Raw genomic sequence first — 25,643 nt, forward strand, 5'->3', positions numbered from 1 at the left:
CAGCTAATATCACTACTATGAATTTTGAAGATGTGAGTCATTACTGATATTTTATCTTCATACCACCAATATCTCCTCAATATAAACCCCTCACATAGTTTTAACTGTCCTTCTAACCAACATGAACAAGAAAGTGAAATACTAAATTAAATATTTTATATTTTAGAAATAATCAATTAAACATAACAAAACTAAAAAATCCATAAATTTATTTAAAGTAGCACAGGACAATTTAAAAGATCAATTTACTTTGCTGTCAACTAGAATTATATAAACTTAGCATATTAACACTGATTTTTCATGCCATTCAGAAAGCTCTGAGTGACAGTTACATAATGCTTAAGTTCACCACTATCAGTTCTTTATTCACCTAGTTGTGTATTTTGAGTTAGTTTTTTAAATGGGAGAAATTATTGTTTTAACAGCAAAGGTGGGAGAATATCCTATACAGAATTATTTAAACAGAATAACATTTAAACAGAAGTAACATTTAAACAGAATAACTTTTACTTATTTCTATGATGAAAAGATTAATATGTCCTTTAAAAAACAGTCAGAAAATAGTAGAGACAAAATAACTCTCTTTTAATAACCAGTAGAATTGTAAAACTTTCTAAGTAAAGAGCTCATAAAAACTAAATCAGCATAGTGAAGATAGTATCAACCCACTTTACAAGGTGTTAAGAATATTACTAGAGAAAATTGCATATGAAAGTATTTTATAAACCATGAGTTAAGTATAAAAAACTGTTCACATAACCAAATTAAACTCAAATTAAGAGCATCAGCTACAAAGTGTTCTTACCAAAAACTGCTTAACCTGAACCTAAATCAAACCTTCAGAGCCAACTTGCAGTTCACAGGAAATAAAGAAGCTAGAGAAACAAGTAAAATGACACCAAAAGAGCAAGGGGGAAAAAAACAGATTCAGAAGGGGACATTCCATAAGACAAATGGCCAGTTTCTCTACCAAGTCAATGTCATGAAAAGGAAGAGAAATTATTTGAGAAGAATTTTTTTTTTTTAAATAAAGGAAATGAAAAAAACACAGCAATTAACTGCAATAAGTGAGGCTTGACTGGCAGGAAGGGGCAGGAGGATATAAAAGACATTGTGATAATTAGGGAAATTTAAAAATGGACTATTTTCCAAAAATACTACAGATTTTTTTTTAGGAGATGTGTATATATATATATATATATATATATATATATATATGACTATGTATACATTTCTGTGGCAGGACATACACTTCTACATATATAAGAAACACATATTTATTATACACAGAGGATATATATTCATAGATCTATAGAGAAGGAGAAATATCTTCTGCAAGAAAATAAAGATATCAGAGCTCCTAGTGTAATTATGCTCCCCAAAAGTGCTGAATATTGAGTAATTTGAGTAATTGGATGATTATCAATCTCAAGGTAAATAGCCCACATCACCATAAAAAAACTTCATTATATTTTCTATTATTACAAGTCGAGTTTGAAATGTTTACCTTCTGTGACCTTTTATTCTACCCTTAACAGATATACTGCTGTATTATCCTTCAATAATATCTCTAACAAATATCTCTATCAGTACTGTCCAAAAGAACTTTCTACAGGGATGAAAATGTTCTATAGCTGCACTCTCCAATATGGTAGCCACTAGCTACACAAGGCTATTAAGCACTAAAAATGTGACAAGTGTCACATTTTTGTGAGGAACTGATTTTATAATTTTATTTATGTATCATTAAATAGTCACAAACAGCTAGTAGTTATCATATAGGACAACAGAGATCTAGACTAGTATAATTTGGAGTAACATTTTACTATTTAGGAAGATCAAGGAATAAAATGCTCCCTATGTGAATTTTTCAAAAGTCCACTCACATCCTGCTACTTACTGTCAACTGAAATGCCTCATCTCTTAAAAAGTCCTTCTAATTTGCAGTGCCTGAGCTCTTATGGACTGAATATGAATCAAATATTCATATTATTTTAACTATATCAGGCTTAAGACAACATAAACTGAGTAAACACTCATTAGAATGACTATTATCAACAAAACAGGCTAACAGGCTTTGATGAGGATGTAGAGAAATTAAACCCCTGTCCACTTATTGGTAGGAATAGAAAATGATATAATCATTGTGGAAAACAGTACAGTGATATCTCAAAATACTACAACATAAAATCACCTTTTGATCAAGCATGAGATTCTAGATACATGCCCAAAAGAAGTGAAAGCGGGGACTCAAACAGATTATGTGTACATCAATAAGCACAGCAGCATTATTCCCAGTATACAACAGGTGGAAACAACCCAAATATTCATCCACAGATGAATGGTTAAAAAACAAAATGTGGAACATACAAACAATGTAATACTACTCAACTTTTAAAAGGAACAAAATTCTGATACATTCTACAAAATGGATGGATGGATTTTGAAGACATTATGCTAAGTTTAGGGTAAGTCAGACACACAAGAAAATATTGTATAATGCCACTTACATGAGGTACTAGAAGAGTCAAATTTATAGAGGCAGGAAGAACAGTTGTTACTGGGGTAAGATAAGAATGGATTAAGGAGGGGGCGCCTGGGTGGCTCAGTGGTTAAGCCGCTGCCTTCGGCTCAGGTCATGATCTCAGGGTCCTGGGATCGAGTCCCGCATCGGGCTCTCTGCTCAGCAGGGAGCCTGCTTCCTCCTCTCTCTCTCTGCCTACTTGTGTTCTCTCTGTGTCAAATAAATAAATAAAATCTTTAAAAAAAAAAAAAAAAAAAAAAAAGAATGGATTAAGGAGGGACTGAGTGAGGAGGAAATGGAGAGTTATTTTCTAACGAGTACAGAGTTTCAGTCTGGGATGATGAAAAGTTTCAGGAGACACAATGAGTGATGGTCACAAAATAATGTGAATGTACTTAATGCCTCTGAACTGTACACTTAAAAAAATGATAAACTTTGTTACCTACATTTTATCACAATAAAAAAATAAGCTGGATATGTCAGCTTATTATCATTTTCCTTTATTTATATTTTAAAGGAAAGTGATAATAAGCTCACATATCCAGCTTATAAATATACACATCCCTTTAATTTTGACCAATATCCCATTTTGACCAACATTCCACACATTTTATTTAACTTGTCCACCACACTGCTTCATCTTTAGGGTATCTCAAAGACTATAAAGGACAGTAACATAGGAATACCTCTTCAGAAATTATTTCTCTATCACAAATTTACTCAGGTGTATCAGTGAAGATTTCTCAAAGCTGCACTTCATCAAAAAGGGTACTCTGGAAAAACTGGACAGAGCTTTTCTTTTTGAGTCCAAAGTACTCATATTTTGTATTTCCCATAGCATCAGCAGTCATTGTTCTTTATAATCTACATTTTATATGTCAGAAGATAATCACTGATCATAACCATAAAGATTTAGCAAAGAAAAAAGATTATTACTGGGACAGGAGTGTTTCTACAATAACATTCTAAGATTCAAAACATTACTTTCTTTTCCTTTAGATTTTTTTTAAATTGGAGAGTATAATACTGAGTTCCATAAGCTAATGAGCCTAAAGTAAAATCGAAGCTACTATATTAACAGAAGTCAAAAATAGAAAACAAAAACAAGTTCTAGTATAATCCCCATTTCTCCCAGTTCTTCAAAATCTGTTTAAAATGCTCAAGTCTCAAATTCCAAGTTATTCTCAACAAACTTCATGAAAATAAAGAATTAAACTAATGAGTTCACCCTGAATACTTAAGACATTCAAACAATGAATACTAATAGAGAGAATACATTTTAAAGAGGAATAAAAGAATTAAAAAATGAGATATAACAATGTCTTTGAGAGATGGAGAAAATTGAGGAAAAAAATACATTAACACTTAAAAATCAAATAACACCATTTAGAAACACTTAAAAAGGTAGTGTTTCTATAAAAATTTGATGGCTATATTTTAAGGTGCTATAGAACCTTACACATCTATTTCAAATTTCTATTACTGCACATGTATTAAATTTTTTGAAAGTAAAATTAACCAGCTCTGACAATGAAAAATTCTTTTATAATTCTGATTTATATAATTCATTTATATATTTCTACGCCAATTATACCCAACATCACTAATAATGGCTACTCATAGTTATACCAAAATATATAGACAACAAAAAATGTAATCACAGCAAAATAATACTTCAATAGTCATCTCTCTCAATACTATTACATTAGAAATTGCTAAATTTACTATCACATGTAAGATGACAGAGTCCTGGGACACCTGGGTGGCTTAGTTGGTTAAGAAACTGTCTTGGGTGCAGGTCATGATCCCAGGTTACTGGGATGGAGTCCTCCATTGGGCTCTTGGCTCAGCAGGGAGCCTGCTTCTCCCTCTGCCTGCCCCACTCACTGCTTGTGCCCTCTCTCTGACAAATACATAAAGTCTTTTTAAAAAATGACAGAGTCTTTCAATAAACCTATGCAAACATTTCACTTGCAACAACTCTAAACTTAAATCTTTAATATGAAAATGTACAGAAAATGGGAAGAATACAGAAGTAGTCAAAATGACTGCCACTTAAGACAGGTAATTCCATACTCATCTAAAAATCCATATAGTTCACCCAGATATACACCATATGGAATTAAAATGACTATATTTTTATTTACTACCCTGAAAAAGCTTATTTCCTTTTAAAAATAATGATGCACTAAAGCAAGAACATGAGAAAATGCGGGATATTAAAACATTTATTAGAGAAAACTAACCTTTAGCCGATTCACAATTGAAAACATTAATGTTGTTGAGCCTACTGGATCAGCCTTAACACAGTCTATTCCTATTTGCTGCTTATAGTCTGGTAAGTGCTTTCTCTGTTTTGAACTAAAATGGGTTTCCTCAGGTGCAGCTCCTGAACAAAGATCTGTTATAAAAGCTACAACAGTTACAATATGTGTAATAAGAAATATAGAAACAATGGAACAACAGAAATTTTCTATAGAACTGGAAATTCTAAATTAAACTTAGACACAATTAGTCCAATGAAACAGAGAAGACTCATTCCTACTACCAAAAAATATGTATTTCAGGGAAGTCTCTTAGGATCACATACTTCAGAACTCTCCAAGTTTAAATAAAACTTTAAGTAAAATATTTTCATTTTATCTTTGTTCTTTTCTTGCAGAATTCAAAGTTTGCAAACACTGGGATTACGTAAAGTAAATATAAAATTCCAGAAACACCCTCAAAGGAGGTTGGGAAAAGTTTTCTAGCTTTTAGTTACCATTTTTATCATCCTAAACAGTAAAACTCACACACATTTCTCAAATTAAAAAAATAAGGATCAGAGTAGGAAGTCTAAATAGTCCAGAATTTGTAATGATTTAACACAGTAGAGGAAACATCTCTAATCTATGAGAAAATAGCCTTATTTCATAGGGAAAATATTAAGAAAAGACCTTAACAGAATGATTTTACACTTCTAAAAAAAAGGAGAAAAAAAGCTGTAGGAGGGGGGAAATGACATGAACAAATAATTCAAAAAAATTCTTAGATCATGAGGGGGAAAATGACATGAACAAATAATTCACAAAAGAAATTTAAATGATATAAGAAAATTCTTACATAGTTTAAAGTTCTTTTATCATTGGTTGTTTAACCAAATAAATATATAATAAAACATCAAAAGGACTAAAGGTATATTCCACATATCAGAATAAAAAATATTAAAAAGGATGATACCTAGATTGCTTAAGGTATAGGGAATTAGTCATTATTCCACATACTGCCTAAAAAATTAAATTGAATATAACCTTTCTGAGAGTAATTTAACAAATTACGCTAAAAACCTTTTTAAAATGCAAATCCCCTTTTGCCAAGCAATTAATTTCTAGGAATTTATCCAAAGGTTATAACAAACAATGTAGAACAAAGAGGCATATACACTTGCAATGTTGTTCAAAATTCAGAAAAATTATATACCTAAGTGCTCCTAGGAAATCATTAGTAAGACAACACCACATCTATAGAATGTAAACAGTCATTTAAGATGGTACAAACATACTGATATGGGAAGATATCCAATGCTAAATTTTGGGATAAAAATAGTTAATTTGTGTATGCACATTATATACACTTAGGCAAATCTAACTTCCGCACCTCCCTTCACCAAAAAAGGCAATTCTATCTATCAGTCCACCCAATTTTAAGTCAACATCACAAATAAAAAATGAGAAGGAAGGAAACTGTTCCCTCAGGTAGCCTCCATTTCCATGTGCCTCTAATGTGAGCATCTCTACAGACCTTATTTACTGAGTCTGATTCTAGAATTATGAGCTTTTTTTTTTTTTTAAAGATTTTATTTATTTATTTGACAGAGATCACAAGGAGGCAGAGAGGCAGGCAAAGAGAGAGAGAGGGAAGCAGGCTCCCACTGAGCAGAGAGCCCAATGCAGGGCTCGATCCCAGGACCCTGGAATCATGACCTGAGCCAAAGGCAGAGGCTTTAATCCACTGAGTCATCCAGGTGCCCCAGAATTATGAGCTTTTAGTACAAGAGATCACTTAAAACACAAGCCAACTATATCTGCTGCCCAACTGAAGAAACAAAGGTTTCTTTCCACTAGAGAAAAAACAACTATACTGTACTTAATGAGAGTGTTAAATTCTAGAAGGAATTTCAAGGGTAATTTTAATCTGATGGGATTTTTCATTTTACACACTGATTTTAAGTATCAATTCCTCATGTAGGAAACAATTCCATTATGTTTTACTTGTGTAAGGAATTTGTTTTACAAAAAGAAAGTGTGTATAAATACATAAATAATAATATTCTATATGGATGTTCACCCTATGGAAGAAATAGGTTACCTTTGCTGTGAGAATTTTCTTGATTATAGTATTTTATATAAAGTATATTTAACTGATCTTAAATTCTTTACATGGAACATGCCTTTTTTTTTTTTTGTAATAAATTCTGTTTTGGACTTAGAAAGAAAGCAACTAGAAAGCTGAAAAACACAGAAATATAACCTGGCCATTTCAGAGGGAATTTTATCAGTTATTTGACTAAAAGCAAGTATAATGTTTCATAAACTAAAATATGCAATTGCCAAGTCTACTCAAGAACAGATACTCAAAAATAGATACTCTGCTTTCATCTAAACTTAAGTACATTTAAAAAGCCATTTTGATCCCCTAAAAGAGTATCATATAAAATTTTTAAGTACATTATCGTAATTTGTGTTTTGCACACTAGAAACAAGAAAAATGTCAAGCCAATGTCCAAAAAAGTTACTTCCACATCTGAAATACTATTTGACTAACAGTCATAGAGTATTTTCACAAACATATTTTTGAGAACAAGGTATCAACAGAAACCAGACCTTCTCAGAGAGATGGCTGATTCCAAGGCTGGGGCAAAATATGTACAAGATGAACCTGGAATATCTTTTTATGTCAAAAAGTGAGAAAGTACTCAAAGTGATAGTGGCACGTCTTAAGGACAGAAAAGCAAGCTGGAAAGAGTTCTTACCAGATGATCTAAAACAAAACAGTCTGAGCACCGAAAACATTAAGGTTGATAATACACTATCAATGATTAAAAGAAAAATGACACAGACACATACATAGATACATGGGGAAGGAGAGCTCTTACACTAAAATGCAGGTATTAAATGGAGAATGTAAAAGACTGCTACTGTTATGAAATGTCATTTTTTGATTGTCATTTTCAACATAGTAAAAACTGGTTCAGACAAGCATCATCAATGGATGCTAAGTCTAGAGGGAAATTTTGCTAAAGAGCAGAGCATGCCTATGGTATTAAAGTCTCTCCCACATATTGCTTACAAAATGCAAGGAAAACAACACTAACTATAGAGAAATCAAGTACCTTAATTGGGTGATCAAAATTAACAGAAGACATCTGTACCTCTGAATGTACAGAACCCTAGAGAATACATAACCTGAATTTAGTCACAAGAAAGCATCAGACAAACCTAAAATTAGAAACAAAATGGTAATGTCATAAAAGACCAAAAAGGACTGTGGAAATGTGTCGAGACTACAGAGACATGACAAATAAATGAAATACCTGGTGTTAGACTGGTTACTGAAAAAAATAATTAGGAAAGAAAAAATATAGTGGAAAAAATCTGACCTTACACAGATGAAATAAACTAGAAAAATTATTTACAGATGCTTTTATAGCTCTGTTGATTACAAGGTTCCAAAGAGAATTCAACCAGATTCAACATAATCAAAGCACTACATCAGAGAAGTAGTAAGCAAAACTACTAGCAAATAAATAACAATCCAGGTTCAATCAAAATGACCAACTGAAAAGTTAATAAAATTTTCCTCCAATAAAGTTTTGGTCAAGAGAATGATCCATATAATGTCATAAACGTTTTCTTTTCTAAAACCTAGCCTGCAAAGTCACACACATGAACTTAGCAACAAAATATAATATGACAGGGGGCGCCTGGGTGGCTCAGTGGGTTGAGCCACTGCCTTCGGCTCAGGTCATGATCTCAGGGTCCTGGGATCGAGTCCCGTATCGGGCTCTCTGCTCAGTGGGGAGCCTGCTTCCTCCTCTCTCTGTCTCCCTCTATGCCTACTTGTGATCTCTCTCTGTCAAATAAATAGATATTTGAAAAAAATATATATATATAATATGACGGGAACCAATAATAAACAAACAAAAAATCCAATAAATTTTGACATTTTACTATTACAGCTAGAAATTCACAAACCTTGATTACTAAATACATTTTTCAAAATGTGTAAATTCCGTAATTATAAGCATCATTCCATCATAAATATTCTCCTTCAAAGTAAAAACTTCAAAAAAAAAAACCACTGCTACTACAGATCAACATCTATCTTAAACACACTTGTTAGTGTTCTTTACCAATTAAAATATTCAACTTATGATAAAGAATATCCTAATAACTGAACATGAGGAGAGGCTCTGGATTCAGATTAGTTGAATTCAATTTCTGGCTCGACAGTTTAGTACCTGAGGGTTCTTGAACGAGATACATAATTTGTCAGTGCCTCAGTTTTCCAATCTATAAAAGAGTATAATCACCTTACAGGTGAATATAGACTTCATAGGATTATGATGACTAAATGAGACACTTGTATTACAAAGAGAAGTGCTTTTTAAATACACTTTTCAGGGGTGCCTGGGTGGCTCAGTGGGTTAAGCCTCTGCCTTTGGCTCAGATCATGATCCCAGGGTCCTGGGACCAAGCCCCGCATCAGGCTCTCTGCTCAGCAAAGCAAGGAGCTTGCTCCGCCTGCCTCTCTGCCTACTTGTGATTTCTCTGTGTTAAATAAATAAATAAAATCTTTTATAAATAAATAAATACACTTTTTACATACACTTGAAAAAGTCAAAATCTCACATCCATTAGGATGGTTATTATAAAAAAAAAACCCTGAAAATAACAAGTGTCGGCAAAAGTATGGAGACCCTTGTGCTCTGCTGGTGGGACCGTAAAATAATGCAACTGCTATGTGAGGCAGTAGGGCAGTTCCTCAAAAAATTAAATATATAAATACCACATGATCCTGCAATCTTGCACTTGAGTATCCCAAAAATTGAAAGAAGAGTTTCAAAGAGATATCTGCACACCCGTGGAAGCACTATTCACAACAGCTGAGAGGTTAAAACACTCCAAATGTCCATCAATGGATCAATGGATAACATTGATATGTATATGTATATGTATATGGTATATGTATATACCACATAACAAAATGTGGTATATACATACAGTAAAATAAATCCAGTCTTAAACGGGAAGGAAATTCTGTCACATGCTACAACATGGAGTAACTTTGAGAACATTAAATGAATTAAGTTAGCCACTAAAAAGATAAGTACTGTATGATTTCCCCTTGCATGAGCTACTTACAGTAGTCAAAATCATGGAGACAGAAAGTACAAGAGTAGTTATCAGGTGCTGGGTGTACAACGAAAAGGGAAGTATTGTTTACTGGGTAGAGTTTTGCTTTTGCAAGAGGAGTAAGTTCTGAACTGTTTTTGGAACAATGTGGATATACTTAACACTATCAAACCACACATTTAAAAGTGGCTAAGATGATAAATGTTATTTTCTTTTTACAATTAAAAAAAAAGGAGACATACTTTTGAAACCCAGTATCTAACAAATTTAAATGTCCTTTACCATGTTTACAAGGCCTAGTCAAATTCAGTTAATAGAGTAGCAAAAAACGAATGAGCCAAATATCTCAGAAATGGTCAGTGTTATTACATAATCCACCTCATCTTGAAAAATTTTAGAACTAAAATAAAAAATGTATTAAAGTAAGCTTGCTATTTATTGCAGACAAGCATGTTACTTATTGCAGACAAACTATACAAATCTCATGATTCAACTTACTCAAGTCTCTAAAGTCAGCCTGATCTTTAGCACAGGTTTTTCCTCCTATGAGCAAGAAAAGCAGATAAATTCTCTGACCCCATAAGTAACTCCAGGGATCTAGACTAGTAAGAAATCTTTGAAGACTACCAAGTCGTCTCCGAGATTCCAGACAAACCTAAGTATCATAAATGACCTCAAACCAATATGGACTTGAACACCTGGGTTCTGACCTGTAATCAAACCATATCAAGTCTACTTTACTTACAAATTTTCAAATATAAGTACAGAAAATGAGAATACAAAATCAAATATATTAAGTTTTCAAATTGTTCTCACCTAAATCACGGAGTAAAATTAGGCAGACTTTATCTTCCATTTATATAAAAATGATCACCACATACTTGGGGAACAAATTTTAAAGAAGTATATATAGCTCATGGATTTTTTTTTTTTAGATATAACTTTAAATATTCATCTCTAAAGAAGTAACTTGTCAGCTGAAACTCAAAACTAATAAAAACTGTTCTGCTTTCAATAATTTTTAAATCTTCAAGACATCTTTCAATGTCACTAACAAACATCAGAACTAGGACAATGATTGCCATGTTTCACTGAATTGACGATATCGATTCTCTGATGCACCATTATTTCATGTGCCACTAAGAATGTAAAATCACTTCCATAATACATCAGTCATAAAATGTATCCCAAATTCAAAGATATTAAAATAAATTAAAAATTGTCATCTCACCCAAAGAACAAATAATCCAATCAAGAAATGGGCAGAGGACATGAACAGACATTTCTGCAAAGAAGACATCCAGATGGCCAACAGACACATGAAAAAGTGCTCCATATCACTCGGCATCAGGGAAATACAGATCAAAACCACAATGCGATATCACCTCACACCAGTCAGAATGGCTAAAATCAACAAGTCAGGAAATGACAGATGCTGGCGAGGATGCGGAGAAAGGGGAACCCTCCTACACTGTTGGTGGGAATGCAAGCTGGTGCAACCTCTCTGGAAAACAGCATGGAGGTTCCTCAAAATGTTGAAAATAGAACTGCCCTATGACCCAGCAATTGCACTATTGGGTATTTACCCTAAAGATACAAACGTAGTGATCCAAAGGGGCACGTGCACTCGAATGTTTATAGCAGCAATGTCCACAATAGCCAAACTATGGAAAGAACCTCAATGTCCATCAACAGATGAATGGATCAAGCAGATGTGGTATATATACACAATGGAATACTATGCAGCCATCAAAAGAAATGAAATCTTGCCATTTGCGACAACATGGATGGAACTAGAGCGTATCATGCTTAGCGAAATAAGTCAGGCGGAGAAAGACAACTATCATATGATCTCCCTGATATGAGGAAGTGGTGTTGCAACATGGGGGCTTAAGTGGGTACGAGAAGAATAAATGAAAGAAGATGGGATTGGGAGGGAGACAAACCATAAGTGACTCTTAATCTCACAAAACAAATTGAGGGTTGCTGGGGGGAGGGGGGTTGGGAGAAGGGGGTGGTATTATGGACATTGGGGAGGGTATGTGCTTTGGTGAGTGCTGTGAAGTGTGTAAACCTGGTGATTCACAGACCTGTACCCCTGGGGATAAAAATATATGTTTATAAAAAATAAAAAATTATATTTAAAAAAATAAATAAATAAAATACCAATTGCATTGCCAAAAAAAAAAAAAAATTGTTATCTCAGAACAGACATAATGCAATATATACATGCCTAGTCCTCTGAACAACCCCCAGGTAACCAGAACAGACCTAATCTGATTAACACATTTCAAATACAGAGGAAAGGAAAAAATAAATCAACATTTCTATAACACCAAAATCCCAGAGCCCTACACAAACTTCTTTTAAATGCACGAAAACAGTACAAACTACCAGCTCAAACAATCAATAAACAATTACGCAGACACCAAATCCAAAGAAGTAACTACATAATTCACTACAGCCTAAGAAAATGATTTCCAAACTCAGGCAGTCAAAAACCTAAGCACCAAATGACTTTCAAACAATTCAGATGGTCAAGACCCATGTCTCCTTAAATCTAGTGGTCCGCTGATAATAGCTCAGAAAAGAGAGTGCCACCTACTAAAGGAAGAAACAGTTAATCCAGGATTTTCCAGCACATACTATGAACACAACAGACTCTAGTTTAGCCTAGGAAGAGGTACAGGTTTAAAGTATACTAATATGCTGTTTCAAGAACAACGGTACAGGTGCAAACCAAAAAGAAAATCTTACTAACCTAAAAATTTTCCAAAAACTGACAAAAGTTAATAAATACCAAAGAATGCATTTAATAATTTAGTAAACAATTAATTCAATTACAGTATGGAAACACATAAAAATCTCTACTAAAATTACCCATTTCAAAATTCCTAAACTCTATTACTTTTCTTACACCAAAATTTGTTATCATATCCTATAAAACATTAAAATATATGTAAATCTAAATATCAAGGTAAACTGACAACCAATGAAATTATACAGTACTAAGAAGATTGACAAACTTATTAAAAGACTAATTCTCTTAGAATTCAATTATGTATAAGAACAGATAAACCGTCAAAAGGGGCAAGGCAGAATATATTTTAAAAATCCCTCCAAACATACCCTCCAAATCTACCTCCAATCTACAGAGAAATCTAAGAAGTGTAGATTATGTTTACTTTACTGACCATTTAATTTTAAGCTGCAGACTTCACACAGAGAAGGACTACACCCATCTACATCTATAGGTAAACAAGGACATACAAGTCATACAATTTTTTTTTTCTAAACAGTGACTCTACTAAATAAAACATTCTTAGGTTTGATGTTGACTTAGAAAACCAAATAACTAAAAATACTTCCCTTCCTTTTTGGCTACTTTTTTCAGAGGAATCCAATTTGATCATCCATTTGTACCTTAAACATCAGAGCTTAGAAATTCAAATGTAAAAAATGTCCATCAGTTTAAAAAAAAAACCAGAATGTTGATAATTTTTGAAGATGGGTTACAGTTAATTACATTGTTAATTAGATAGAGCTGTTAATTATACTGTTCTCTATTCTTGCGTAGGTTTTTTCAAGTCTATAATAATACTAAGATTTAAAAATTATTCAGGTGTACTGAGTGGTCTTCCTTAAAATCTTTAATTTAAAAAAAATTTAGTAGAGAGTATCAATTTAGCATTAAGTTTTTTGACAGAATACACTAACTTGTGTAGTCCACAAACACATCAAAAGTTACTCTATTAATAAACTGATGTTAGGTCATATCCACTTGGAAGTTACTAAGAAAATAAATGCAATGCAATGAAGTTCATGTCCTATTTATACAGTCAATGATTAATTAAAAATTTTTATTCTTAGAATTGGAGGGGACAAATTTTCTAGTTCAGTGGTCTACACATTTTCTAGATACCTAGAGGAGAGTCCAGAGACAAATCATCTTGTTTGATAAATCAGGAATTGTGCACAAAATAAGAGATTTTGTTTTAAAAAAGAATCTCGCTGCATTAAAATCAGGTTGGAGGAAGGGCTAAAAATCATTGTTCTATTACATTCACATTCTACAGCAAATATAGTGACCTAAAAAAGGTTAAATGACATATATTACCATTCAATTAGTGGCAGCGTGAGGAAGAGAATTTAGGACTCACTTGCCCAGTTCTACTTTAAAACAATGCACCACCTTAAATTTAAGTTAGTTATGAATGACATTGTTTCTATTTTCTTGGCTACAAAATAATATTAGACAAAATCATCTCTAAGATAATTTTCAGGTCTAAAATTCTGACTCCATGCATGCTAAGTTTAAACAGAAGTCTACACTAGGGCATGTATGTCCTTAAACAGAGCAGAACTCTTCAAACATTTTCAGGGACTTCAGAGAAATAGAAGTAAAATATAGAAACAAGTTAAAAGTTATTTGCTCTTTATTTTTTGGATCCTGAAATATTTCTGCAACTTCTCCACCTTTTAATAGTTAATGCTGAGAATATAAAACATGTCACCAAAGACCACTGAAATAATCATACTGAAAGTTTTTTGGTTATTAGATACTTTTGTAAACACACATGTCACTGAATGTTCAAGTTACTGAATGTCTTATAGAGAACCAAGTACATCACTCTCTGTTAAGTTTAAAATAAATGAATTCAGAGGTGCATTAAGTCTAGCTAACACATAATGGTCACAAATAATGTTTTAATTCCCACCTATTAAAGCCTGAAAGAGGTTGCTCTGAAATATGTTAATAACCCGTTCTATGGAACTTCTGAGCTGTCTGTCTTCAGTTTGGCTTAGTTTTGAACGGTATTCTTCCAAAAGGTGCAATGCTCTCTGGGTGTCTAAGAAGAAAAGAAGAGTCTGATTAAAATTACACATTCCTTACACAGCAAATAATTCTGCAAGACATCTAAATACTTCTCCAAATCCTCTACCTCAACCAATGCTACTACGTTCACAAACATATTTATTCCCTAGAATAACCAAAATTTAAAAAAAAAATGTCACAGAAAAAGGAGGAAGACAAGCAGTTGCTAATAAATGTTCACTAGTAGTCTACCACAATAAAAGACTGTTTGATCAAGATATTAGTTAACATAGCTTCAACTGATCTGATATGCAAAGCGGATTACCCACAATTTGTCATTATAATATAAATCTTAAATGTTTCAAAATACTAGCTCTTAGCCAGGATCCTACAATTGCTCACAGAGTGTTTAGGAAGAATAACAAAGTAAAATATTAAAACACCAATTCAAAGTTTTTAAAAAGACATTTCAGTGGAGTGAAAATTAACTGCCTCTGGAGTCACTAGAGAGATTCAAAAAAGAAAGTTTGAAAAACATTTAGATGTTTCCCTCTTCTGAAAGATATGATGAAGCTTAGATTCCCTAAGTAGTAAGGCTAACAAGATGCTGTCTCATGAGAGTTAAATACTTTCAAAACCAGCAATCACAAAACACACACAGGAAACACACACAGGAGAGTTCCGAAATAAATTCTCACCTTGCTTCCGGACTGGCATTTTTCTCCAGTATCAGGAAGAGGGCACACACCTTTAAAAACAGAAAAGAAACAACTAAAGCAAAGAACAGAATCGTGGTTAAACTAGCACTTCCCCCTAAATCTCACATCGAAAAACTCCCAGCCCTATTTGAAAAGGCCACACCTGGAGAAGTTTTCCCAAACGAAAGAAAGAGCCTCAAAACCCAGCAGTGTCAGTCAATCTAGAAAGCTTTTACCTAAGGGTGGGTACCCCTACAAATTAAGAGCAGACAGAGAAGCCTGCTTCCAAATTCTCCTCGAAAGCTGTTCCCTCTCCAAAGGGTACTAAAAATGCCTAGACGTGGGGCCACCGCTCCCCTGGCGTAACTATGCATATTTCCCACCTGCTACGGGGGGGGGGGGGGGGGCGGTGCAGAAGCGCTCCGACCCTTGGCCCCTAAGCCCGTAACGACCGTACAGCGCAGAGACAGGACTAGCTAGGCAGATCACCCCACCCCCCTTGGGCCCCCTCCTCTAGCTTGCCTTTCTCTTTGCTCGCTTCCTCCAGGCTACTCCAGCGGGGGTCGGACAGGGCTGCGGCCACTCTCCGCGACGCCCTCACGCCCCACATGCACACCTCCGCGGGCCCCCACACCTGCGGCGCCACCACAAAGTTCCACCAAGCGGCGAGCGCTCCAAGCTGGGGTGCGCTCCGGCCCGAGTCGGGGCGGCTCCCCCGCCCTGCCCCGCTCCACGTCCCCCCGCCCCGCCCGGGGCTCGAGGAGCTGAACTGAGGGGGGGTGAGGGAACGGGGGAGGAGCTCCCCTTGGCGGCCGCACCCCCGCCGCCTCTTCCTCCTCCTCCTCCTCTGCCGCGGCCGCCTAACTCGCCGCGGTCGGCTAGCCCGCTCGCCTTTTCCCCTCCTAGCCGCCCCACCCCCGGAACCTCGCCTCCTTCCGCGCCCCCAACCGCTCTCCCCCCAAACTTTCCGCCAAGATGGCGGCCCCGGAGCTGGACTGCCGCGCCCCCACGTGACCGCTTTCCCGGCGCTCTCAGCCAATGGGAAGTGAGGAGGCGGCTGGCGCCGAGCCCCGGGCTCTCTGGGCTGCTACCTTTGGGTTGGAAGGGGGAGGAGGGCCTGAAGGGGGCTGGGGAATGGGAAAGGGGACCCGGGGACCATCCCAAGTGAACCTCCTCTCTTAAAGGGGCGGCCATCGAAGTGGCTCTGAGGACAAAGGAGTTGACACACAGATTCTACAGGTGGTCCGTGGTGGCCCTGGAAGAGCCCGCCTTTACCTCGCCCTAGCCCACCGGTGTGTCCCGCGCTTCAGAGCGAGTAGAGCGCCAGGCCCGGAAGGGTCCGGGTGTCTGAAGAGAGACGTGACCTCACCTATACCAGATCCAAGACATTCCGAGACACCCTTTAACCTCACTAAACACGTGCTGTTTCCAACTCCGAAGCTGGAGAGAGTGCCTGGCGCCCCCGGGGGTGGATCCCCAACCGGGAAAATCGGTCTTGGGAAGTAGTCCGACTGCACCACCTACGTTAGGGGCGGGGGCGGCGGCGGGGGCGGGGGCGGCTGGGGCCAGGAACGGGGGAAGGGGGAGGAGTTTGGGCGGGGGTTGGGGATGTAATCTCTGCACTTAACATTTTGTACTAATTTTTTTTATTATTAGACTTTCAGTAAAAGTCGGGGGGGGGGGCGGTGAATAAAGAAAGGCTCGTAAAATAGATTAAGAGTTTGAGGGGTTTACCAGAGGGTTTTTAAGTCTAAGTGTGAATGTATTTAAGGGTGGAAAGAGAACATTTGCTCCTTCTTTCACTCGCACATTCATTCACACCCCCTTGCCTGAGCCCCTCCGCGCAGCCATCAGTCTCAGGTATTACCCAAGCTCTGGCGGCCCTTTTAAGAGCTCACCTGTAGCTACCTCCTACGGAACCGAGCCGCTTTTGGCACGCGCCGCGGGTTTTAGTTTAGACTGCAAGGCAGAGAGGGACTTCGGGTCGGCCAGAACCCGGCTCTGGATCTGAGACACCCAGGTGGTAGAAGGAGAAATGGCGAAAAGCTCTCAAAGTCACTGTTCAGGTCTTCGAGCGTTGTCTGGATAACAGGGACCTCCCTCCTCTGAGGTCCAGAGAGATTTTGCCCAAGGTCACTCAGAGTTAGTGGCAAAACTGGAAAGGAGAAGATCCCGAGGCCATATGCTTGGGCTAATAAAGGGAAGCCCCGAAAACCTACTGTAACAGTAGCAGTTACTCAGAGGTGTGCTGACCACCAGGGTTCACTTTCGGATCGCACCTTGGAATTCTAACTTGAGAAAACGCAACAATGACTTTAGAGCTCATCTAAACCCAATCTCTCAATTTAAGATAAAGAAACTGAGGTTCAAAAAGGGGAAGCAACTTGCCCAAGGGCATATAGGCTAATCAGTGACAGCAGCCCAGAATTGGTTCTCCTGTCTCCAATACAGGAGATAGGGTTCTTTCCACTGTGGTTCTGGACAACTTGACACTGGTATGTTGGTATCTTAGCAACAGATGCCTATGCTCCCCTAGGTCAAGCACCTTGGGAGCTTGAGCAACCGTTTAAAGCAACATTCCACGGAAGAAATGGGATGAAAAAGTGAAAGGAAGCTCCTAAAAGCAAGGAGCTTAAACGGAGAGATTTTTAAAATAGTGAACTAGGGATGTCTGTAATAGTGAAAATGACTAATGGTATGCATGCTATTATTATCAAGACTTCATTGATGAACAGTGAATGGAATAGTTTCAGTTAAGGAAGCATTCTAAGAATGGAATCTCTTCAGAATTCAGGAGGAAGGAGGTATTTTGCCCTCACCCTTAATATCATTCATTATTCATATATGTTCACTTGCTAAGCAATGAGGATAGAAACAGTTAAGATCCAAGCCCTGCTCTCAAGGAGCCACAGCCTATTAATGAGGGGATAAAGGCCAGTGCAGCTTTTCTTGAGGGCCACTGCAAAGTCAAAAGCAAAATTTGTATGAGTTCTCAATGTCATCCTAGTTTTCCACTAAAGACAAAGGGGAGGGAGAGGAGAAAGAGAATGACAAGAGGGCATGAAGCCCTTCCATCTTGTCATCCTCTAGCTCTGTTGGTTGTCAGCAGTGTCCAAAAGCAGAAATGAAACTAGTACTTCTTTCATCCTTAGGAGCCAGGACAAGGCCAGGCCTAGAATGAGAGGTCTTTATTCCTTATTTCTCCTTTCTAGTCACCTGTATTAGTTATCTATAACTGCATAACAAATTCCTCAAGCTTAGTAGCTTAAAACTTAGTAGCTTAGCAACTTAAACAGCAATAAACATTATCTCGTGGTTTCTGCAGATAAGGAATTCAGGAGGACCTTAGCTGGAAGGTTCTGGCTTAGTGTCTCAAGAGATTACAGTCAAGATGTCTACGAGAGCTAGTCATCTAAAGGTTTAGTGGGGATTAAGGGAGGCTCTTCCAAGATGGCTCACTCACATGGCTAGTAATTCAATGCTGACTGTTGGTAGGAGGCCTGCTTTTTTCACCATGAAGCTCTTTCTACAGGGCTGCTTGAATGTCTTCATGATGTGGTGGCTGACTTCCTCCAGAGCTGGTGATCCAAGAGGGCAAGACAGCAGCTCCATCTTTTGTGACCTAACTTCAGAAGTAACACTCTATCATTTCCACACTATCTTACTGGTTACATAGGTCAGTCTCAAGAATCATTAAAAGTGCCATCTTGGAGACTGCCTGCCATATCATCACAACAGACAAAGCAGTAACATCTGGATTTCCCCAAACAACTTTTATATTCTTGAAGGCTTCCTTACTTTACACAGGTAGCAGCTGCCATTGAATAGGATCCAATATAGCATCTGACTACTTTTCCAAACTCCTCAAACTTTCCAGCCCCATGCTAACTTTTCTTTCAAATAACTTAGAAGACTTAGGAGTCAGAGGACCACAAGGTAAAGCTTGAAGCTCACATTCTTCTCTTGAGTTCTCAGCGAGTTGATCTCTAAGAATATTATCTCTCAGTTCTAAACTTTCCCTCCCCTACTATCCTTCTACCCAAGCCACCCATGAGCTTCACGTCTCTAGCTTTTCCTTTTCCCCATTCAGGTCCCCAGCCTACCCTCTGTAACGGTGTTCAGGTCTTGCCAGACCCTACTGCATCATTTTCTTTCACTATGTGCCAAGCCAGTCACTGAAAGGAAAGAGTGTGATGCTGTCAAAAATGCTTATCCCAACTTAGGCTGCAAAAGAAGAACAGTGCTGAGAATGTGAAAGTAACCATGGTGGTCAGATCTCCACAAATTGCTCAGGGGGGCATTTCCTGGCAGCAAACTTTAAGAAAAGTCTGCCCAAACCAGCATCAGGAAAGAAGAAAGTAACCAGAACAATCAGGGATATGAAGCTTTAACCCAAGGGGAAATGATTGTAGAATCTAGAGTCATTTCTTTGAGAAAAGAGAGGGATCTGGGAGCATGATTTCAATCTTCAAAGAAGCTTAGTCTGTGTATCTGGGGGGCAGGACTAAAGTCACTGGGACAACAAGAAGTTCTTTAATATGATTTGTCAGAAGTTGCCAAAATTCCTAAGAGCTGCCCCCAAGATATTAAGAGTTACCTATCAAGCAGAGACCAAAAGAATCAGGCAAAGCTGCCTTTTCGGAGAGAGGTACATACTCAGGACAGAAAGCTGGACTAAGTGACCTCTAAGACCACAGTTCTAAGCATTTGAAACCTCAGTCTCTACTGTGGTATTAGTACCATTTTATCTACATTCTATCCAGTTTAAGTGATACTGAGACTGATCTCCTTCTGTATAGATAATTCTTACCAGAATAAAAGGTACAAGTTGAAATCAATTCCTCTTGAAATGTGGGCAGTTACTCATCTCTATGACAATTAGTCCCTGAATTCATGGTGTATGGTGTAATACGCCATATTATGGTGTAATGGGTACCTAAGTGGGTATAGGACAAAACAGTTATACTTTTAAATGGGTATAGCCCTTCATATAGACTTCAAAGGCAGATTTAACACGTTGTAGTCTCACAGCAACCTGTGAGATAAACTCATTGGCTATGATCTCCCAATTTGCAGAGGAAGACACTGAGGAAGAAAGAAAGAAAGCTGTCTAGGACACCAAGCTAGCTGGTAATGGAGCTGGGACTGAACGTTAGTTCACTGTTCTTTCCATTAGACTGTTTCCTTTTCTCTACCTGACAGCTTTCTTAAACACACACACACACACACACAGTGTGTGTGTGCATGTATATGTATAAGAGACAGGCTCTGAAAGTCAGAGAAAGATACTAAGAGAAAGAAAGAAAGGCACTAAGAGATATTCTGATAGAATAAAGCACACTTAATAGGCTAATCTTTACCTGTTTATCATATATTTGAATGCCTTTCACAGCTGAGACAATTCCGATGGAAATAGGATATTACTTATTTCTGACCACAAAGAAATAAATATGCACACCCTAGTTATATGTTATGACTAAATGAGTCGGGGGGTTTGTTTTGTTTTTGTTTTTTTTCAATGCAAAGGCATTTATTTAAATAACTGCAGCTTCCTTCTCTCCTTCCTTTACCCTGACAAGTACTCCTGAGTATAAACCAGAGTTTTCACAAATGTATGGGACATCTGTCCTGGGAGGGCCCTCAGACACTATCTAATGCCATCCTCTCATTTGACAGACATGTGAAGTAAGCTCCAGAAGAGCTTCCAGACAGTAGCAACACACAATTTCGACAGATTTTTTAGTGAAAGCAGCATGCCACCAGCATTTCAGGAATAATCAATTTTCTCTTGGCTGGGAGACGGAATGGGAATTAGTAATCTTTTCTAAAGATACATTTCTAAGTTTAACCAAATTTGCCATTATGCTTTTGAAGAACTTGGGATATTGACAGAACCGTGGGATCCCATATTGAAATCCTTGGGATTAATACTCAAATCTGCTTACATGAGACAGCCTCCTCACCCCACTCCCTGCCAAGAGGATTACCAGTGTCTATTCAAAGAAGGTTCTGGGTAGGCCCCCTGGGCCAGATTATTCTTTCATAGGCAGAGAACACAAATTTGGAAACTTAATTGCAATTTGAAGAAACACTATTAGAATTTTAGGAAGTCATTTGTATTCGATTTTTGAGATGTGATGTGGCTAATAGAATTATGATAAGCAATAGAAACCAAAAGATTCTTCATAATTGGACATGAATTAAGTCCAGTGACCAATCTCCTGTAGCACAGAAAACTGCCACATTCCTCCAAAAGCTTTCTGTGCCAGCCTTTCATTTTTGGGAAATGACATTCACTAGAACTATAATTTTCCTGTTCTTCATGTTGTGTAACCCTGAATTTTTTATTATTCCCTTCTTTTAAGCTCACAAGAACAGTAAAAACAAAGAATCATTTAAATCTTATTTTCTGTTTAAATTTTCTTTAAATTAGATTAATTCATTTCAAAAAATAATTTTATCAACTGAGATTAATTATTTACAATCAAAACATTCTCTACCTTTTAAAAATAAATTGGGCTACAGTTGAGGAAACTTCCAAATATGCTTGTTAAAAATCCTGCAAAAATTTCCCCAGCTGGATATTATCTTAAATTGCAAATTGCTATGTGAATAAATAAAGTAAAACCCAAGACTGGTGGGAGACAACAAAATAATAACTACAAGAACAGAAATAAAAAGGGGGAGGCATAATCAATTGCTAATGAAGATGAATAAAATTATTTAAGAACAAGGGAGGAACAAATATTTAATAAGAAATGTTGCCATAATAATTTAGAGATACGGGGCGCCTGGGTGGCTCAGTGGGTTAAGCCACTGCCTTCGGCTCAGGTTGTGATCCCAGGGTCCTGGGATCGAGCCCCGCATCAGGCTCTCTGCTCAGCTGGGAGCCTGCTTCCTTCTCTCTCTCTCTGCCTGCCTCTCTGCCTGCTTGTGATCTCTCTCTGTCAAATAAATAAATAAAATCTTAAAAAAAAAATAATTTAGAGATGCTTTGATTCAAGGGAACAGAATAAATCTATATCTCTATTCTTTTTTCCCCTAGAAAATCACTCCCAAAATGTTAGAACAAGAAGAAACTTGTTCCTCCATCTTCAATGAAAATAAGAATCTTTAGAAACCCCACCAAGACTGCAAGTAGTTGGAGAATTGGTCAAATTCAAGTGCCTGCATTTGGATTTGGGGAAGTGGTAAATACTCCCTCCCAAAGGTTCAAAAACCCAACAACCAAGTAGGGAGGAAAAAATGTGTGTGGGGTGTGTGTGTGTGGTGTTAGCAGGTTCATGGTAAATACAAAATTGTCTCTTCTACTTATCCTCTGTATTTTGTGACTATTTGATTATTGAATGTTTGAAATATTGAAATATTTGAAATATTTCTTAATTAAAAATTTAAATCTCCCCCCTCCCAAAACCACATATACTTGTCTTGGAGAACCCTAAAAAGTAGAAGAAATAAAGTTAAAGTTAAAGAAATAAAGACTCCAGATACCACTGGTAATGAGGTGCCGCTAAGAATGGTAGGACAGGATCCAAAAACAAGAGAATGACTACCTATATAAGGAAAACTGAGATGCTAGGTTCCCCCACACTCAGGCGACCACCTTTCTATTTTTGTTCAAAAGACAAGAGTTTATTTACTGGAGAAAATGAGAAGCTTTAGATCTGGGGACACTGGCGTGGAGGGAGATGGTGGTTACAGTATGAAACCAGGATACTAAGGGAAAATCTGCACACTGAACATAGATAGGTTCCTTCATAAGCCCCATTCCTCCTTCACAAGCCCTATCCCCAAGAGCCATGGCTGGGCTCAAAACTGAATTGCCAATGTATAGTTAAAGTTGAAAGAGTCACAACAAAAGTTAGGCCAGCTGTCAAGAAAATGCAAGTCAAACTCACAATGAGACACAACTTCACCCCCACTGGGCTAGCCATAATCAAAAAGGCATATCTGTTAAGACATACATATTATTATAACAAGTGCTGGCTAGGATGTGGAGCAATCAGAACTCTCATACATTGCTGGTAGGAATGTAAATGGTGCAGCCATTTTGGAAAAGTCTGGCATTTTCTCAAATGATTCAACATAGTTACCATATGACACAATTCCACACATAGGTATGTATCAGAGATTTGAACGTTTATGTCCATGCAAAACTTGTATACAAATGTTCATAGTAACAGTATTCATAAGAGCCAAAGAGTGAAAACAACCTGAAAGTCCACAAACTGTTGAATGGATTAATAAAATGCGATATGTCCATACAACAAATTATTATTCATCAATGAAAAGAGATGAAGTACTGATATATGCTATGAAATGAATAATCTTTAAAAACATCATGTTAAGTGAAAGAAGCCAGATAGAAAGGACCACATATTATATGTTTCTATTTATACGAGATGTCCAGAATAGGCAAATCTAGATTAGTGGTTGCCTAAAGTTGAGGGACAATGAAAGGGGAGGGGTTGGTGGTGGAAGGCTAAGGGGTGACAGATTGTTTTCTTTTGCTTTGTTTTGAGGTTAATGGAAATGTCCTAAAATTAATTGTGGTGATGGACACACATTTGTCAATATACTAAAAAGCCACTGGATTATATGCTTCATATGGGTGAACTGTATGGTATGTGAATTATATTTCAGTAAAGCTTTTTTTTTTTTTTTTTAATCAGGTTGGTCACCTTATTGCCCTTCAAGAATGCTGACCAGTCAACAAAGCCCTTCCATGTAGCAGGGGCTTTCCATCAGCTCAGCTTTCAACAACAAGGGGCAACCAAAGATCATCATACAACTGGGGAGTGCCTCCGTCATGACAGATGGAGACCAAAAAACTGACAAACCGGGGGGAAAAACTCAAAGAAAACAGAATTTCAGAGTTATTGGGAGGACTAAGGGAAAAAAAACCAAAAAATTATAACTCATATCTTCAGAGATCTCAAACCCATGAAGTAAAGACTACAAAAAGAAAGTTCTTTGAAATTAAATTTGAAAATAAAATATAAAATTCAATAAAAGGTTGGAAGACAAAGTCACAGAAATTTCCAGAAAGAAAATATAGGAAAGTGAGAGTTTTGGTGAACAAGGGACATCAAATAATAGGTATTCCAGAAGAGAGATCAGGGGAGGAAATTAAGTAAATAATATAAGAAATGACTAAAATAAGGGGAAGAAGTTAAGCAAATTACATAAGACAATTACCAGAACTGAAAGACAGGAGTCTCTAAGTCAAAAAAGATCTCCTGAGCATCAGCAATAATGAATGTAAAGAGACCCACACCAAAACACATTGTGATATTTTGAAACACTTGAAATGCAATTTACATCCTAAATGCTCTCAGAGAGAAGAAAAAAAAAAAAAAAAAAACAGTCCATGTACAAAGAATCAGAAATCAGAATGGCATCAGAATTCTCAATAACACTGGAAATTAGAAGACAGTAAAACAATGCATTTAAAATTCTAAGGAAAAATTACTTTTCCTCAGGATTATATATCTAGCCAGATTACCAATCTTTAGTAAATTTTGAAAAGAAAGTGTTTTTCCATGTCTCACAAAATTGACCTCCCATGAATCATGCATGTTTTTTAGGAGCCTTTTAGATGAATGGGCTTTAGTAAAACAGGGGTGTAAAGCAAAAAGGAAGGAGACACGGGATCCAAGAAACAGAATCCAACATGGAATGGGGGCAGGGGAACTCTCAGGATATTGGTTTAATGCAATTTCAGGCCCATAGCTGCTTAGTGGAACATTGAGAGGAAGCAATACAGATTGAAAGGTTGGAGGACTTCAGGATCAATGTATCCAAGACAGACATGGAATTGGTAAACAGTTTTGGTCATATGGAAAAATGTATCAAGAGTGTTTCAGAGCTGTTAGAGGGTGTGGGAAAACTTGAGATGTTGAAAGAGAACTAACAAAGGGAAACATCTATTCACTCCAGGAAAATAAATCATGTAAGAAAGAAAATATAATGACCATACACTATTTGGCTCAAAAATGCAATATTTTGGTGGCTCAGTTGTTAAGCGTCTACCTTTAGCTCAGGTCATGGGGTATGAGCCCCACATCAGACTCTCGTCTCAGCAGGGAGCCTGCCTCTCCCTGTCCCAATCCCCCTGCTTGTGTTCTCTCTCTCTCACTGTCTCTCTCTGTCAAATAAATAAATAAAATCTTTTATAGAAAGTGCAATAATTTTGTAGCCCTAGTAATGAA

General features: G+C 37.0%; 1 protein-coding gene and 1 long non-coding RNA gene across 13 annotated transcripts in view; one reads left to right on the forward strand and one right to left on the reverse strand.

Moving 5' to 3' along the window:
• Positions 1–16,927, reverse strand: part of DLG1 (discs large MAGUK scaffold protein 1) — a 256,769-nt gene extending 239,842 nt beyond the window's left edge. For 9 of the 12 annotated variants that reach the window (XM_059163079.1, XM_059163078.1, XM_059163075.1 and 6 more), the window contains exons 1-3: positions 15,955–16,312; positions 15,433–15,482; positions 14,637–14,768 (exon numbers count right to left, since the gene is read on the reverse strand). In XM_059163079.1, the coding sequence (XP_059019062.1) occupies positions 14,637–14,768; positions 15,433–15,451 (151 nt within the window). In that variant the 5' untranslated portion in view covers positions 15,452–15,482; positions 15,955–16,312. Of the gene's footprint in view, positions 1–14,636; positions 14,769–15,432; positions 15,483–15,954; positions 16,313–16,801 lie in introns of those variants that run through there. The other 3 variants (XM_059163069.1, XM_059163077.1, XM_059163080.1) reach the window with 3 other exon arrangements.
• Positions 16,928–17,110: 183 nt separating this feature from the next.
• On the forward strand, positions 17,111–25,401 carry LOC131825851 (uncharacterized). Its single transcript, XR_009351332.1, has 4 exons — positions 17,111–17,292; positions 18,965–19,108; positions 22,478–22,622; positions 24,105–25,401. It is a non-coding gene; the product is annotated as an uncharacterized LOC131825851 (long non-coding RNA).
• The last annotated feature ends 242 nt before the right edge of the window (positions 25,402–25,643 follow it).

This window comes from Mustela lutreola, chromosome 2, assembly GCF_030435805.1.
Source record: "Mustela lutreola isolate mMusLut2 chromosome 2, mMusLut2.pri, whole genome shotgun sequence".
In the NCBI taxonomy this organism is placed as follows: Eukaryota; Metazoa; Chordata; class Mammalia; order Carnivora; family Mustelidae; genus Mustela; species Mustela lutreola.